Raw genomic sequence first — 17,506 nt, 5'->3', positions numbered from 1 at the left:
ATTCCTGAGGTCTGATGCTTTCTAAAGGGTTGGGGGGGGGGGGGGGGGGGGGTTTGTAGCACTTCATAATAGTCTGTATGTGCCAGATTTCCTTCTTGCTTTTGTTGAATGCATATTGAGGTTATTTGTATAATCCAGCTGGAGTTTTAATTTTAGAAACTGGTATTTTTAGGAATATTGAAATGTCTTTCCAAGAAGATAGTTTAGGATTCTTTCATTGTTACAGAGTTATGGGTAGACATAAGCTTAAACAAAAATCAGTTGTATGCTTTATGTAGTTTTTCTGTAATTTTTTTTTATAGTGTTTTTGTTAATAGTTAATACAGGAACAGGACTGCCTTCTAACACAGAATGTGCCAGACAGAATTCCTGTTTACAACCATATATATTTTTAAAGTATATTTGTAGCAATGTATGTTTCTTATGTCACATTTTCAATTAATGAATGGGTCTTATTTTTTTTAATCCTCATTCTTCATTTTCATGGGTTTTTTTGTATTCAAATTACTGCCTTCTGAGTGTTTGTACATCAGAGAACGTAAACCTTTTGTTTACAGTCCAAAGGTTTTATTTGAAGGAATATTTCTTCAATAATAGGAAATAGTTCTGATTTGGTGCTACAGAAAATGAGTTTTGTTGTGGTTTGATTTTACTCATTGGAAGTAGGCAAAACTAATCTTTCCCTACAGTATGTAAAGGCACCTTTTTGGATCCACTGCATGGGAGAGTGGGAAAAAAAAAAGGCATGTTTTTATTTAAAAAAATAAAAAAACCCCAAGCAAACCAAAGGGAAAAAAAAAATCATGAGGGACAAACTAATCTGCTTTACCAATCCACATTGTGAATGGCATGTTGAATATTTTTGGCCATGTGCTAAATGGGGATTCCTTGCTCAGCCTTTGGGTTTAGCAATTCATTTTTTTATAGACCAGGGCAAGTGGATTAGCAAGAAGCCTTGGGGAGAAAGGATTAAGAAGGTCATGATGTATTCATAGTCATCTTTATTGGTAATGAGCAAACTTAGACCTCCTCTTTTGTACAGATAAAATCAGTTGCTCTCACTACAACAGCCAAGCTCAGGCACTGGTAGACAATATTCATGACTCAAATGTCTTACATTTTAACTGGAATCTTTGTTAATGATGTTCTCTCTTCTTTTTCTTTATCCAGAACATTTGTTGAGAACATCTTCTACCAGCAGGCCAGCATCTTTGCCAAGAGTACCCGCTATGGAAAGTGCCAAATCTATTTCTGGTAATATCACATTTTTTCGATTATTTATAAAATCAGGAACTCTCATTTCAACACTGTACTTAGAGATGTGCTTTACTTTTTCAAGAGGAAATTTTGGTCTTTGGACCCTCAAGCTCCTGTCAAAAAAACTCTTATTTCAATATTTGGAACAGTTTATTTTTCAGTGTTCAAGTTTTCTGTTGAAATATTTGAGGAAAGATACTGAAGTCCAATGCTAAAATAATATTCCATTTTATGGCATCAAGTGGAACTGAAGAGATTTTTTAATTGGTTGTCTCCTTATTGTTGCATGTATCACTTGCATCAACATACCAGATGAATGAGTATGAATAATGCTTGTAACAGTTGACTTCTATGTCATCTTTCCCTACATTACAAATAATTTTGGTGTACAAGGTATGTGTGAGGAAAGAAACTGCTCCTGGCTGGTGCCCTTTACTGCTTGGATGTAGGAATTTTTTTTTTTTTTTTTTTTGAGTGAATCAGTAAAGCATATTATTCGTCTCTAATTAAGCAATTCCATTATTGTTTGTGGAAAGAATGATTTTCAATGATTTAAAATAGAAGGGTTGTTCTTTTTAGATAACATATGCATCATTATACACTACCTGCTGCGTGTAAATGTTTTCACATATTACCTAGCAAACCTACTTCCCATTCTGTAGGACAAAACAATATTTGCAATGAATCACTTTTAAGTAGTCCCTTTTGTGATTGGCATAACCTACAAATATTTTTCAGTATTACTCATAGTGGTTGCTGAACATTTTATGTTAACTTTGGATTTTTAAAAAATAGGGTTGCTAAATAGAAGTTTATGTAGAGTGTTAGTTTACTATCAAGCTGACATGTCAGTATCAGCAGGGGCTTCTAAAAACAAATCATGTGAGACAGTGAAAATGATACTTTCTATAAACTAGGCAGAACTAATTTGAGAGAAATATTTTTTAAGAACACCTATACTTGAGTAAATGGTTTCAACAAGAAAATGTGTTTTGGATCATTTTGATTTGTCCCCAAAAAATATCCACCCAAAAGTGTTTTTTTCCCAACTTCTTGTCTCTAGCATTGAGAAATTAATGTGCTTGCCCCACGTCACTAGGAAATAAGTCTCTGATATATGTGGAGAGTTATATCTTTGATTTGTGCAAACATAAACAATCATGAATATTTAAGTATAAAAGGCAAACTTCATACTTCTAGCTGACAAGTCTTCCACATAGAAAAAACATAACGATTCCAATTTTGTGTTTACAGGGTATAACGCTTGTCCTTTCATTTGAAAGAAAAATTGTTTGTCCTTTGATAAAATGAAGCAATCTCTGTGGAATGTGGCTGGATGGTCTCAGGTCAATCTTTGGTTTGCTTGCTGATAACATTTAATTAATGTCCAGACCATCACATACATCCCAATTCTGGATTAAAATTAAGTGGAAATAAAGCAGCTGTCATCTTTAAACTATTTTGGTTTTCTTTTTTCTTAACTACTTGAAGCTTAGCAACATAACTACATGCACCAGAGAAAAATTAAATGGTTTGATGTTAAAATTCCTTCTCATCATAAAATCCTTCAAATGGAAGTAGCGATATTCCATTAAGATATATTCATCACATTTTCTTTGCTTCAAGATACAGGCTTGATCATAAATGTTGGTAGTGCAGTCTAAATCCCTGATACTTCCTAAGTGGAAAGTATCAAGAAAAACGCTGAAGCGTAGTATTGTATATGGGTTTCCATGCATGGTTTCTGAACTAATGTTTGTCAGAGAGTAAGAATGAGTTTGAGAGGTTTCATGCTTGCAAATTATAAATATGGGGGCATTTTCCCACTTAGTCTCTCGAAGAAGTAGTGAAGAAATCAAGCGGGATATCAGTGCACCTGATGGAGCATCGCCAGCATCTCTCATGGCAATGGGTACCACCTCACCACAGCTGTCACTCTCATCTTCTCCTACGGCATCAGTCACCCCTACAACCAGAAGTCGAATAAGGTAAAAACCGTTTTTTGTGGTACACTGAAATGTGTTTGTTTCGTAGATATCTGTCTGCATATATCTAGTACACAATATTGGCACTAGGACTGCAGACTCTGCTGCCACCCATACAGTAACGATCTTCAGAAATCTATGAGAGCTTCAGAAAGTGTTTTTTACAGCTCAGTGTATGTTTTAAAAGTTAGATGAGAAGTTAGGCATTTTAGAGCTTATGAAGTTAATACCAAAACTTTGTGCTCCACTAGAAAGCCAAGCTGTCACGTCACTAAATAATAGCATCATATCGGTTCAAAATACCATGAAGCCAAATTCAAGAAATGAGCTTACGGCATGTTGAGCAAATCTTTGAGTGGAATGGACCCAGGGAGACTGCATGATAAACCTTTGCTTTTGTAATCGCAACTGAAGACAAAAAGCGGCATGACTAGGTCTTAAGACACTGCCAAGTCTTCTAAATAGCCATGAGCGAATGGGCCTGGGTTATTTGTCCCACAGATGAAATCATAATGCAAGTCTAAGTAACAAATGACCAGGCAACCCCCTTTCATTAGTAAGATAAAAAGATAAGTCTGTGATAAATTTAAACCTTTTCCTATCTGTAGTGTTATCAGTCAAAGGCCTTCAAAGTATTTAAGCCTTATGTTATGCAAGTGGAGTGTATACTTAGCCCTGCTTCATAGGTTGGGAAACTGACAGGCAAAGATTACATGACTTTCTCAAGACCATTTAACACAGAGCTTCCTGACAAAGCTTTTGTACAGCAGAAATGTTAAACCCTTAATGTTCAAAGACATTTGCAATATGTGATAATTGCATTATAAAATTGTGAATTTATTTGCAGCTGTGAGTGCTGTGGAAAATTATTTCCCTGAAATCAGCTGAGGCATGCCTCAGTGCTGCTCTCCTTTCACTATGCAGAAATTAAATTGAGTTTTGATCTGTGGGTACTTTACCAGCAGTAATTAATATTGTGTGTGTTAGCACCTAAATTTAGACCGAGTACATCCAGAAATAAAAGAAAAAAAAAAAAAAGAAAAAAAAAACCCACAAAAAAAACAACAACTAAAACACCTGTATGTGGACTTTGAACTGGTAATGTCAAAATTGCACTGATGGCAGCCTGCAGACTGTAACAAATAGCGTGGCATTTCATGGTAAAATTGTACAGTTATAATTATGATATCATTACTATGCTGCCCAACCATTGACTGCAATACTAAGCACTACAAGAAGACTTCACAGTGGAATCTGCAGCCGTGGGTGTGTGGTGATGAGCACCCTCTTTGGAACTGTCCTCAGAATATCACTGCTGGACTTCAGTTTATGTGATCAGGTTTCTCTCTTTTTCCCCCTATGTTTTTCTGAAAGTTGTGGTAAAATAAACAGTTATTCCTACAGTTCACTAAAACAAATACTTGCAGTTTACTATTCCATATTCTAGGTGAAACTTCATTGACTCTTTAATTTGGAATACAGTTGACCTAATATACTAACTTGTAAGATTTATTTGTCAAACCATTTCTCATTATCTTCATACAACTTATGCAAATTTATTTTTTCAGCAGTGTTTTCATAACTGTGAGAACCTGATAGAAACCATGTGCTCTTACTGGCATTTGAGAACAGGCTGTGCAGCTCCCTCATGCTGAAGCAGTATGTTTAGTGTAAAGAGAGAGAGCTTTTGAGTTCTTGTATGTTGTCCCAAATCTCTTTTCTAAAGTTCTTGTAGTGTTGCATAATCTTTGTTGTAGATTGAATATGCAGTCCCGTTGTTGTTTGTTTCAGTTACCACTGAAAGAAATACACCCGTTCAGATTGTTGAAATAGGTACTAATTTAAGGATTGAAGTACAGAATTTCTTCAGGCATCATTCTGGCTGTGTACTGCTTATGAAGTTTACATACAGTAACCTATTCAGTTAATTTATTTCGTATTTTAAGTACACAATTAGCAACTTCCTTGTGTTAAATCTCTCTGAGATTAGCAGTTAGGTTGGAAGGCTGTTACTGCTATCTTTCACGCTGAAAGGCACTTGCTGTTTCCTGTTTGTTGTTCTGCTGTACATATATTTTCTTGGATGTTTTAAATGTTATCTCTTTCTAAGCAACTTTGAGATCTTGCCACGTATATTTCAGTGAAGACTGGCCAAGCAAATTGCAATACGTGTACTTAAGATTTGTGCCTTAGAACATTTCATTGTATGTTGGCACATGCTCACTTCTTTTATGCATTGAGTGACAGATGCTGATAAGTGGAACAGTCTCTGGCGTTCTGTTGGTAGCATGTATGCATAAAGAAAGCCATGTTCCCTGGATGCTTTCTTTTCCCCTAGCAGGACCCTGAGAATTGCTACCTGTAAATCTGCAGCAGAGAATCCACTGAAAATACTATGTATTTCCACATTCCACACCTCTTTCCAGTCACCAAATGGGTTGTAAAGAACAGAGTTGAAGATCTGAGAGTGAATGTGTACAGTCTGTATGTCTTTTTGGAAATATCCGAAAGGAGTAACTTAGGGTATCGTCTTTGTGGATGTTGTGAAAATCTTGCTCACATCTGCATAGAACTCTTTAAAAAATGGCAGATGAGGAAACAAAGAAATCTTTGCAGTGTGGATTCACTGATAGCAATCTTATTTTAATTTTCCAAATGGAAATTATTAAAAATAAGAACAACTGCTGGCACACTTTACATCCAGTAACTAAGCTCCGTAATGGTGTAATACTTAGTCTTTCTGTCAGAGACTGTTCACTACAGTATCTATTTAAATATTAAATCATGTAACTAGGCCGTTACAAAAGTATTAACCTCTGTAATATATATTTTTTTAATCAAAGCAATCGTTTCTGAAGTCTGGCAAAGAGATGCTTGTAATGTAAGACTCATGAAAAACTGGCCAACCCAGATATGTTCATTCTTTTTTTCCCCCAATCTTTACTTAAAGAAAAAATGACTTAACTTAGCTTGACAGACTGGAAGTGAAATTAATTAATAGCTTTTATGGGTAATTGAACATTCTTATTTGAAAAAAGTGAATCATTATGCCACTATATCAAATGGCAGATCAACCTAGTTAGATCTCCCCCTTTTAAGAACTCTCAGGCACATGTTCTGTTAATAACAGCGTGCTGCTAATATGCAAACTTCTTGTTTCAAGGTGACATTCGCAATCAGCCATGAGATGCAAAAGAGATAGCATCAGTTTATTCTTTCTAATACAAAACAAAGTCACTTGAGTTAGGTTAATGGTTTGAGCAACTTTACTGTGTTTTGAGTTTAATTTTATGAACTCTTAGAAAAAATACCAAGGTTGAAAGATGTAGGAAAAAAAAGTTTAAAGGAAAAAGAAGGATGACTTGCAAATTAAAGTATTACTTCAAAATAACTCTTAAGTCTCTGCAGGTATTTCTGTGTATTCTGTTTTTCAGTCAGTAGTGCTGTACCCTACTACTTTCACTGTGACAATAATTTGCCCCTTTTTTAAGCTTTTACAATATGTATTTCTGTTGCAAAAGATACGTTACAAGCTCCAATTTGCACTTCTGCCTTGTTCCTAGGGAAGAGAGGAAAGATCCCTTGTCTGCCCTAGCAAGAGAATATGGAGGATCCAAGAGAAATGCCTTGCTGAAGTGGTGCCAGAAAAAAACAGAAGGCTATCAGGTAACTGTAGAGCTGTTTAGTGTAGCATACTTCTAGCTGCAACACATCAGAATCTGCCAATGGCATAAACCAGGCTGCTCCACAGTTGACTGCATAGATTGCAATGGCACTGGTATGTACTGTACTCTCTTCTTGGAACACATGCTACAAGTCCTAACCTAACTAACATTAATAGCTCTTTAGTCACTTTGCTCCGTGTTGATAATAGATTTTTCTTAAGGGGGCAGCTGACCTCCTGTTGAGACACTTTAAAATAGCCTTTCACAGATTGCACTGTTGAAACTGTAACTGAAACTTCAGCAACTTAAGGTTTAAATTAATGTTTCCCAAATGCATTTAGAGTACCATTTCTTGAATTTCAGATATATTTTTTTTTAATAGGTAATGAGTGTAGTTTTATTTGGATCTTTCAATGTGATCCCATTTAGTCTCTATTGAGGGACAGTTTGTTTTGTGAAGATTGCATTGTCTTGCATTTTGAACTTGGCTTTCTATTGCAGTTCCAGACTTTTTCTTTCAGTTAGTCCAAATGTTATCAGAAGCCAAAAGAACTAACAAGATAACTATCCAGAGTTCTCCTGATTACATTATTTTTTCAAAAGAATAGTGGCTTCAGCAAGCTAAACCAGGATGTTAATAGTCTGACCATGATGTATTTGTTTGGTTAACTTGTACTGAAAGTGTGTGGAGTTCTCAACACAATCCTCAGTTTAAGAACTTTACTCTTTCCATGACTTGAGACTCACAATGCAGGAGGAAGTTGAGAGCCGCATAACAGGATGGTCGCCCATCCATAGGAAAAGTCGTCTTTCAGTACAATGGACAGGCTTGTGATATAAGCCCTTCCCCCTCTTCCTGTGGCACGTCTAGTGCTAAACTGTGCTATTTCTGGGGATAAGCTTGTTTGAGGAAAGGGCCTTTCTCCTTCCCCACATTTTGAAAAAGGCAGGATGTTATATTTCTTTATAAATCCTCTAAAACTGAATGCAAAAATATTTTCCCATATTGTCTTGAAATGAAAGACTGGACATCTTCCTTACCTGGTTAGGAAAAGTAATGGAAATGATTCCAAACTTTTCATTCTGTAGTAGTGTGCCCATGCAAGAGCATGCTTCTGTTTATATAGAATGCTGCTTGTAATTACTTGAGTTTTATAAAGACTGTAGAAGAATAGGTTTTGAGACTTGCTGAACTTGCTTCAACAACTGTAATACGGTTCTCCGCCTGTGTTGCTACTGAGAAACCATAGCATATAGCGTCTGTAGAACTGATGCATGCCTTCGTTTGAAAGAGTAGGATAATATCAGGAGGATATATTGTAAGGTTTTGGAGAAGGATGTCTTTTGTTTTAGGCACACTCATTTCTCATTTCTCATTTCTTTGCTGTACAGAATTTGATTATTTTCAGCATCCCCTGAAATTCAATTCTGGTTGAACACCGCGTTAGTGGTGTTTTAATGTTTTAAGTGTATCTGGCATTGTATTAATTGTAAATAGTGCTTATCCAGCTTTCTGGCATCTCAACAACATTATCAATAGCAGATAAGGATTTTTTTTTTTTAAACTGAAGATTTGCTTGGTTTTAATTTTATTTTGAAACTACATGGATTCAAAATGGAGAGGCAGCAAACAAGCATCAGAATAACGAATGTCTCCTTTCCTCATTCAATCCTACTTAAGGTACTCCAGCCCTCTTGCTCCTTCCCTGTCGCCCAGATATTGACAGGATACCTTTTCTGACCTCCAGCTCCTCCTAGTATGTTACACTCTGCCACAATTCCTTTTATCCCCACCATTTCCCATCATTATAACTTCTGCTTTTCTTCTGTACCATTGTTTGCTTTTGTTTGGCTTAGCACCTGGGCAAGAGCCAGCACGCCTTTTGTAGAGCTACCTGCACGCTGACTGACCAGCCGTCTGCTGGCTCTGAGCTGCTGCGTGAGCCACACAGAGCAGAGGAGTCCTGCATGTCCCAGCCTTTTCCTCTGTAGCAGTAGCAGTACGTCCGCTTTCTATCTGGTCACCAATTTCTATCCTGTTACCAATTTAAGTCAGTTAGCTATTGTTTATTTAGTTACAAATGTAACAGGTTAAAGGAAAAATACTTGCAGACTGAGCCTGTAACAAGGTCTAAAATGACCTGCAAGAGTTTACCCCAAGGAAAAAAAAAAAAAAGTAAGTCTTAGAAGGCTTCGGGATAAGTCTTTTGTTAGTTTTGTCCTATTCACACTATATCAATTTGTTTCTACCTCAAATCTAATTAAACTACCAATATTTAAGTAAAATTCAGCCCTGTAAGCCAGTGTTTTTCAAGTAAGTCTTTGCCAACATGGAAGGATGTGTTTTGCTTCTTCATCAATTTGCCGACAACAATGACCTTTTTGATCTTGTTTTCTTCCTCTCACCTGGAGGTGATGTCTCACAGCTTTAGGGTTTTTTTATGCATACGTGTATGTAAAATATTTGTAGAAAATTATTCAGCTGGTGGTGTTTCGTAGAGAAGATGGAACCATGCACACTGAGTTACAGCCCCATTTCTAACAGAGCCATGTTTGCTCCTGGCATTGCTTTTACCATTCATTTCTGGGATTATGATTTGCACTGAATATTGGAGAATAGTTGGATTTCTGGTTTATACATGGACTTATAAATAGTAATCACACAAATAGCCAGATACAAATTTTAATTTCAAGAATTTTGTTTAAAGTGTGCAGAGTTATAGGTGAGCTGCCAGTGGCTTAAAATGTTAAAACCAAGGTACGATGTAGTTGGCTTACCCTTATTAATGAGCAGCAGCATACAACTGAACATTATTCTCTTTGTAGTCCAGCTGTAGTTCTTGAGATGCTTTTTATTTCATGTGTTGAAAATACTAAAGACGAAAAAAATCCCACAAAACCACATCAAGGCCTGTACTATTTCACAGAGAGGAGGTTTCCTTTATTCACACAAGATACTTGTGGAGAATACAGCACTACTTAATTGCTTGGTACAACTAGTATTTTTTTTGTCTGCTGAAGTGAAATGGAAGAACAACAACTTCTGCTCTCCTGTCCCCCCTGTGAAATTACTTTCAAGCTTATGATTGGAAGTTTTAAGTATCTCTGGTTTAGAAACTTGAAATTTTGTGAATGCTAAATAATTCAAAGATGCTAGTGTGGTGAAGCTCTAATTTCAGCCCATTACAGTGGAAGGATTTTATTTAAAGCCCTTCACACACATTCATAGACATGTACACCAAACTGTGCTTTTCACCTCTGACAAATATATAGTTCCACATAGCAGAGTTTTTAAAGGTATCTTGAGACTTTCTCTTTTGTGAATGCATTATGATAAACAGCTAATAACTAACCCTGCTAAAAAACTATAATACATTACTTCATTGTGCAGTTTTCTTGATTTATTCCAGCAAATTTGGAAGGGAATAAATGAATAGATTTCTTGAAATGTAGTTGTTAAACAATATCTGTGTTCCAAATCTGATAGTTTTTTAAAGAGTACCTCAATAAAAAAAATAGGGTTCAAATAGCCAATGGAGATAAGAGAAATTCTTTCTGATGTAAAAAACTGTATGACTTTTTCTCTTACTATATTGTTGCTTTTGATATACGTGCTGTCTGCAAGTTGTTTGCAAGCAGAATTTCTCCTTGAAGCTTAGGTTTGGAGAATGGGGATCTGCAGAAGGTCATTGCAGAATTAATAGCAGGCAGGTTCTGTATTAACTTTCATCTACAGCCTGGTCAGTCAAGACAGTGTTGCACTCGCTAAGTTACTGAGTTTAATTATATTCAGGGCTGAACAGATCCCTAAGCCATGAAAGAGGAGAGCTGCTCTCTTAAGATAAGGGTGGGTTTTTTTAAGCAGTTAGCTAAAGGAGGAGCAAATCACCTTTAGTTTTCAAATGAACAGGCACAAAATACTTGAAATTTGATCATGTGTTAGCTTCTCTCGGGATCTGGCATACTGATTCAGAGTACAGCGCCAAGTGCTGCATTTTCTAGAAAGAAGAGAATCCTCCTGGCTCCTCTAAAATATGTGCAGTGTCATAAAACTGTCATAAATTCCAGAGATCTTCAAAGCATAAAGTAATCCAGTCCAGCTGTTGCAGAGCATTTACCCTAGCTGGAACACAGCTACTTTCATTTTGAGTACACAACTAATAAAAGTCCAAAAAGGGATGTGAGCATGCATGTTTCGTGTTAAGAAAGGGACCAATAAACATAATACACACATCTGTACCCATTCTTATCTACAGCAATATTTCAATTTGTTTTCCATTTTTGTCAGCATTCTGAGAGATAATTCACTTCCAGGAGTCTGAGACTAAAAAAGCAGTTGTCACAGCATAGCAGCAAGAATAGACTAAATTTTTTTTTTTAACCTTTCTTTAAGCTTTCCATGCTTCCTAGTTACAGATACACTGGAAGACCTTCTCAATGTTGCCTGTCCTCTAGTTCATGCAATGCTGCTTTTTTTTTTTTTTTTTTTTTTGAAAGACTAACTAATTTTCACTTCCAATACAGATCAAACTACATCTTACAAAAAATTTAAAATTTATTATCTACATGGCAGCAGTAAACAATAAAATTGTTTAGTGATTGAGCAGTGTGATGAAGTATGAACGTATGTGTACCTAATGCTGTGCTGAATGCACCTTAAAATAAAGCAATGCTTGCATTTGTACTCAAGTGGTAATCATAGAGTAACAAGTTAAAGGTAAAAGATGGTTCGGGTTGCCTTTTTTTTTTTAAAACCTGTTCTTATGTACACATGTCTTTATCAACACTGTTAGATCATATTCTACTCAAAGTATTATACTGATTTTTTAAAAAGCACAAAAAGAGGTCAAGACTGTGTGCTTATGCAAACCTGTGTTCAAATAATGATTCCAGGGCGTGCGTGCTTTCTCTGGTGCTGTCTGGTTGATTCATCAAAGTAGTCAGGCTGCCAAAACACTTCTCGCTTTGGTTTAAGCTGTGATGCTTTAGCCAAAAATCGTTGAGTTAAGGAAGGACATGCTTCCTTTTTCTGTTTGGATTGGATTCTGATACAAGAGAAATGTCAACTTGTTAGACTTAATTATGACAAAATTTAGAATAAATTATGAAGCTGTCTGTATCTCTGGAGTGCTTCAGATGTTAATGTCTGAAGCTATTATTGGTTTTTCTTTTGAGAATGACTGCTCCTTTTATGGTTCTTTTTTGTGCCAAAACTGAAAAATAATATGTCTTTGGTATGGGAAGAAACATTAACAGTAAATATTTAAGGGTTTTGTTGGTTTATTTTTGCCATTCACTGCCTTTTCAGAAGCTGGGACTGAAGAGGCAGTAGTTGGGACTGCGGTTAAGTGTATTCCAGAAATACTTTTACATTCTTGCCTACTGACAGAAGTACTGATAGCTTCAGCTTTAATCCATGATTTGAGAATCAGTGAGTCCTGATTCAATGGAGTGTGGGTAGCAGTTGTTTTGGAGTTTACATTTCTGATTTTTTTAAATGGATACTTTTGTTTGTGTATGTGTCTTTAAAAGCTTTTAAAAGCTTTTTAATAGTAATTTTCTGCCATGGGAAGAAGCCTGCCAAGGTCTGTACACTTAAACCTCAAATCTTGTTTTAATGATTTAATATATTATAGTACAGAATCATATTAATGCTTTTGCTTTCTCATTTATTTCATTAACTAATACAACAGAGACGTAGACACATGTTTTTATTTTCTCCATGTCCTAACTCATTTGTGAGCCAAATTGAGTTAGGATGTGGGAACCTCTCCTTGTGCAAGGCAAGGGACAGAGAAATAGCTGCTGTGCAGTATGCTCCTCTGCTGAAATTGTAATATACATAGTTCAGGGACATTGAAGACAGCTGTGGATATGTCCACTGAATAGACAGGTAAAATAACTTTGTGCTTAGTTTGTAACTGTAAGTTAGAAACCATGGTTTTTATAGTTGGGGTGGGTTTTGTGTTTGCAGGGGTTTTTTAGCGGTGGAGTTTTTTGTGGGAGGAGGGTGGTGGAAAGTAAATTGAATCACTGGATTATAATAGTTAATACCTATTTCTTGCTTTTTTTAAAAAAAAAAAGGTATTTTCACTGACTATAGAAGACTCTCAGTTAATTTAGGATAATTGCAAAAAGCAATAGGAGACCGTTTCAAAATTAGCACTACACTGGTTAAAACCATTTTAAAATTGTGAATTCTAGAAGAGTTATATGTAGGGAGAGACCTTAGGCTGATGTTCTGCAGAGCCCAGTTAAGCAATCTAGAATGCTGCTAGTGAGGGAGATTCCTCCACTTCTCTGGGCAACCTATTCCGATGTTTAACTGTTTCATTCGGGAGACTTTATTTTCTTACATGCAGACAGAATTTCCCGGGAAAGAAATTGTGCCTGTTGCGTCTTGTCCTGTCACCATGTGCCCTTGTGAAGAGAGTACCTCCATCTTCTCTATAACTGCCTTTTAGGTACTGGAAGACTGATTACATCTCTCCTGAATCCTTCTTTAGACTAAATAAACCAAATTTCTTCAACCTTTCTTCATCTGTCAAGTTCTCTAACTATCTAATTATCTTGTTAACTCTCTGCTGGACCCTTTTTTATTCTTGAGTGACTGTTTTGAACTGGGGGGACCAATGCTCTGTACAATATTTCAGGTGTAGACTGACAGGGGCCCAGCAGAGTGTAAGACTCCCATCCCTCGATCTGCTGGCTATACTCTTAGTGATGCAGCTGAGGATACAGCTTGTCTTCTTTGCTACAAGGATGCACTTCTGATTCGTGTTCAAATCCAGTTCATTTACTGTTTAACCACTATTGTATTTCAGCCTAAGTTGATGGATTATTTTGTTCCTATTACATTTCAACCTTGTTTCGGGAAGAATGTTCTTCCTCTTTTATTTTTTTTATGAGCACAAGGGAATACTCATTTTGTGGTGATTGCTCCTACTCTGCACTTTGCAGTTCAGCAGGAGCTTGAGTCACGCTTGCAATATTTTTTGGTTGTGGATCCACCAGGGTGTTGCCCTAGCATCTTCTTTTCCCGTCTTTGTCATTTCTGTGTCTGTGGTCCAAAACCAGGACACTGCTTTTGTTAGAACTGCCTTTTTTAAAAAGTCTCCCCAAATACTAGAGGTGACTTCACTCCCATCCTAAGTATTAAACATTAATAGACAAGGACTGATAGATCTCCTTCTAGTTCACCCATCTCTAGAAGGGCTTATTCCTCATTTGACAATTTATCTGAAAGTATGTCCTTCATTTGCTTTAATACTTTGTGGTCTGAAATGGCCTGAAGAAGAATTCCAGATTAGATTCCAGCAGAATTATCTTAATAGAGCCAATTACTTAATAAAAGCAATAATAAAGAAGAAATTATGTCAGAATTTTAGGCTGATGTTCTGTTTACTGTCAATTCTTTCAGAAATAAGAGCTTAATGCAAGATTGATTTCATTATACTGACCAAGCTTTTTCAAAAAACCACAAGCAGTTAAAAGCATTTGGGAAATAAAATTGTACTGTATTTGAATGTGCCAGTTATGTGCTCAAAGCCCTACATAAAAAATTAAATTTTCAGTTTAAATTACAATCTGTCCAGTTTCTAGATTTGATTTTTAGTGTCTGACCAATATTATACTTTTTTAGTCTGAGAGGTAATAATTCATAATGCTCAGAGCAATTGGAAACAGAAACCAGTCCCTTTTAATTGTTTCCTTCCGTTGTATTTAATTCAGCTTCTCTGGATACATTAAGATTCTTGGATCATGGGTTTGTTTTCAGCTTGTTGTCTTAATAATAAAAGCTAGACCCTACAGGAAGATTTAGAATAATTGGGTATTCCAAGTTCTTTTTGAGAACCAACCAAATTTGTAGGTGAACTTTTTTAAGTGGCCCTTTTTCCCAATGTTTATATTAAAAATTCAACGTTCTATGGATGCTACTAATATTTAAAGTGAAATTTTTAGTTTATACAACTATAATGTTTAAGGGAAGATTACTTTCTCTTGCTTAGTTTCATTTACCATTTTTGGCACAACTTTATTCTGGTTTTCTTGCACACATGTTGGGGTGAGGGAATATACTTATAAAACTATGAAAAATGTCTCTAGATTTTGGAGGTGAGTACTCCTCCTGGTTTTTAAATCACGTGAAGAGTTCTGTCTTCAGTTCCAGTTGTTCTGTAAGTCTATTTTGACTGTTTTGATACCTTGCAATTTCTTTCTCCATACATTCTGAGCACAAGTCTTCCTTCTTCATCCACAGGGTGAAACCTCTTGCCTGTTATTGTCCATCCTGACTGTTGCAAAGATCACTATTCCAGCTCATTGCTTTAACAACATTGTGTTGTTTGCTTCTCCTCTCTCTGTGCTCCCTTGTTTTCAATATATGCTATTGTTCTCACATTGAAGGCCGTGTACCCTTCCATCCCTCTTCCAGTACTAAGATCTCATCTTAGTTTAGGCTCAGACTCTTAAATTTTCAAATAAATATTGCTGTGCTTCCTCTGAAATGTGTGGAGTATCCTGGGAGAGGAAAAAGACATTGTAAGCTCCATGAGACACGGTACTATAAAACTTTATTTGTGCAGTGACTGGCTTTAATGGACTATGGTCCATAGAGTATATTCTGCAATAATATCAATTCTACAGGTACTTGCAACTATGTCCAGCATTAACTCACTAGATTGGAAACCAGTGTGTTAGAAACTGTTAATCAGATTCAGCAATGCTTCAGCATTCCTCCTTACTTTAATAAGGAATATTGTATCTGTACTATTAGTCCTGTGACTTAAAAATTTGCTAATGCTTTTCAGTAGATTTAACTAGCACCATTTATTTCTTTTAATAGTTTGGCTAGATGCATGCATGTATGTCTGAGCAGATCTGTGTTTAACTTAACTGTGACAGTGCCAATGGACATCTTCCTCCGCCCCTTCCCACATCACTTGGCCATCCTGGGGAAGGAGGGAGAATATTTCAGCCAAGGGGTGAAAACCAGGACCAAGTTTTTCTCCCTCAGTGGATTGTGTAGCAAAGGAAACGTGATCATTCACATTTGTTTTTTATAACTAGCTTGCCATAGATGACTGTGACAAGAAAAAGCCCCTCTCCCTACCCTTATCCATCTTATTGATGCAGATGTGATCCAAGTCATTACTGGTTATGGGGTAGGGGGAAAGAACTTTTCAAAAAGTAACTTTCTAAACAGACACAAGTAGGAATGTATTGACTTTAACAATCTGATATTTTTTCCATTTTTTTCCTTAAAGCCTTGTACTGTGTGTTGCATTTGTTTGCCTAATTTAAGTAACACTGAAAAAGTTTTAACCAAGCATTAATTTAAATCCAATTTCCTGTCTCTCTTGAGGAGAAAGGAGGGAGAGCTTCATTTTTTTTTTTTTTCTTTTGCTTTTAAATCTTCCCACCCCTGTGGCTTGAGGAAGCTGTGTGAAGAACTTGTTCCCACAGGCTGGGGGTCTCCAACAATGACATTTCCGTTTGCAAGCAGGCAGCAGGACGGCAGGCGAGGCTCCGACCACTGCCGCGGGCATTGTGAGCCTGAGCACGTACGCTTACATCACCAGAGCTTGAACCTGCATTTGGTGAACTTTTGTATAAAATGTGCTAAAGCTGAGCAGGAAATCGAGATTTCCCTCACATTCTTCTAGAAATTGCCTTCAGTTTTGTTTTTTTTCCTCTGTTGGAGGCGATTGCAATTGTTTTCCATTTGTAATCCAAATCTTGGTTTGACAAGAAATGCAACTGCCTTCGTTCCCAGCCCCCATGGCACGGTAACACTGATTCTGGGTGGGGTTTTCTGCATTAGAAATGACAAGTTTTAGTGTTTTGACAAAGACAGATGATGACTGTGAAGTTGCTGTCAGGTGAAAAGGTTGGCTTGTGTGACTGTGTTTCTGCAACTCTCTGACTGGAGGTTATAGTTCCTGCTGCAGTAAAATTTAAAAAACTAAGCAGGGGAGCTGGTTAGCTTCTGCTTAAGTCCAGTTCAGTGAGTTAGATATTAAAGCATATTTATATTGCTCCATAAAGGTCTAAAACATAACCTGTGAGTTGTTGTTACTGGTTGTTTCTTAATTAAAGTTTAAACTGACTGCTATCCACTTAGCGTCTTTACCATTGTTTGACTGCCAACAGCCAAGTATACAGTAATTTAAAAGGTCACTGAGGCGTCTTGTTCATAACTCTTTTAGACCAGGCTGACTCTTTTTACAATAATGCATACAGTCTCAGGAGATGCATTTGCCAGTGCCACTGACTTTCCTACTGGAACTAAAAGATGGGGAGTGCAAGACTGCGTTTTTCAATTTCAGCTGCAATCCCAAAGATAATGATTCCCTGCCACTGTCAGTGTTAAATATGATTATTTCCAAATGAAACTTAGGTTTTTTTGGTGATCTTGTTCGCATAAGTTTCTGTATAGAAATCGTTTGTGTAGAAGAGAAAAGACTTGTTCTCATCAGTTAAAAGTTTTGTCTGGATATTAATGCAGTAGAAGCAGAAACGTAAAATCTTACATTAACAGCCAGACTCACATATGGTCTGTTTCAGGGATTTTAGGCATACAGCTCTAAATTGTTTGCT

At 36.5% G+C, this 17,506-nt stretch overlaps 1 protein-coding gene across 1 annotated transcript in view; it reads left to right on the top strand.

Annotated features, from left to right (window-relative positions):
* SPECC1L (sperm antigen with calponin homology and coiled-coil domains 1 like) overlaps positions 1-17,506 on the top strand; it is a 71,531-nt gene that overhangs the window by 42,750 nt on the left and 11,275 nt on the right. Inside the window, exons 11-13 of the mRNA XM_075434276.1 lie at positions 1,171-1,254; positions 3,089-3,245; positions 6,806-6,908. Coding sequence (XP_075290391.1) covers positions 1,171-1,254; positions 3,089-3,245; positions 6,806-6,908 — 344 coding nt within the window. The remainder of the gene's footprint in view (positions 1-1,170; positions 1,255-3,088; positions 3,246-6,805; positions 6,909-17,506) is intronic.

This window comes from Opisthocomus hoazin, chromosome 13 (assembly GCF_030867145.1).
Source record: "Opisthocomus hoazin isolate bOpiHoa1 chromosome 13, bOpiHoa1.hap1, whole genome shotgun sequence".
NCBI classification, from domain to species: Eukaryota; Metazoa; Chordata; class Aves; order Opisthocomiformes; family Opisthocomidae; genus Opisthocomus; species Opisthocomus hoazin.
The sequence above is the reverse complement of the archived record's forward strand: the minus strand, read 5'-3'. Positions and strand labels throughout refer to the sequence as shown.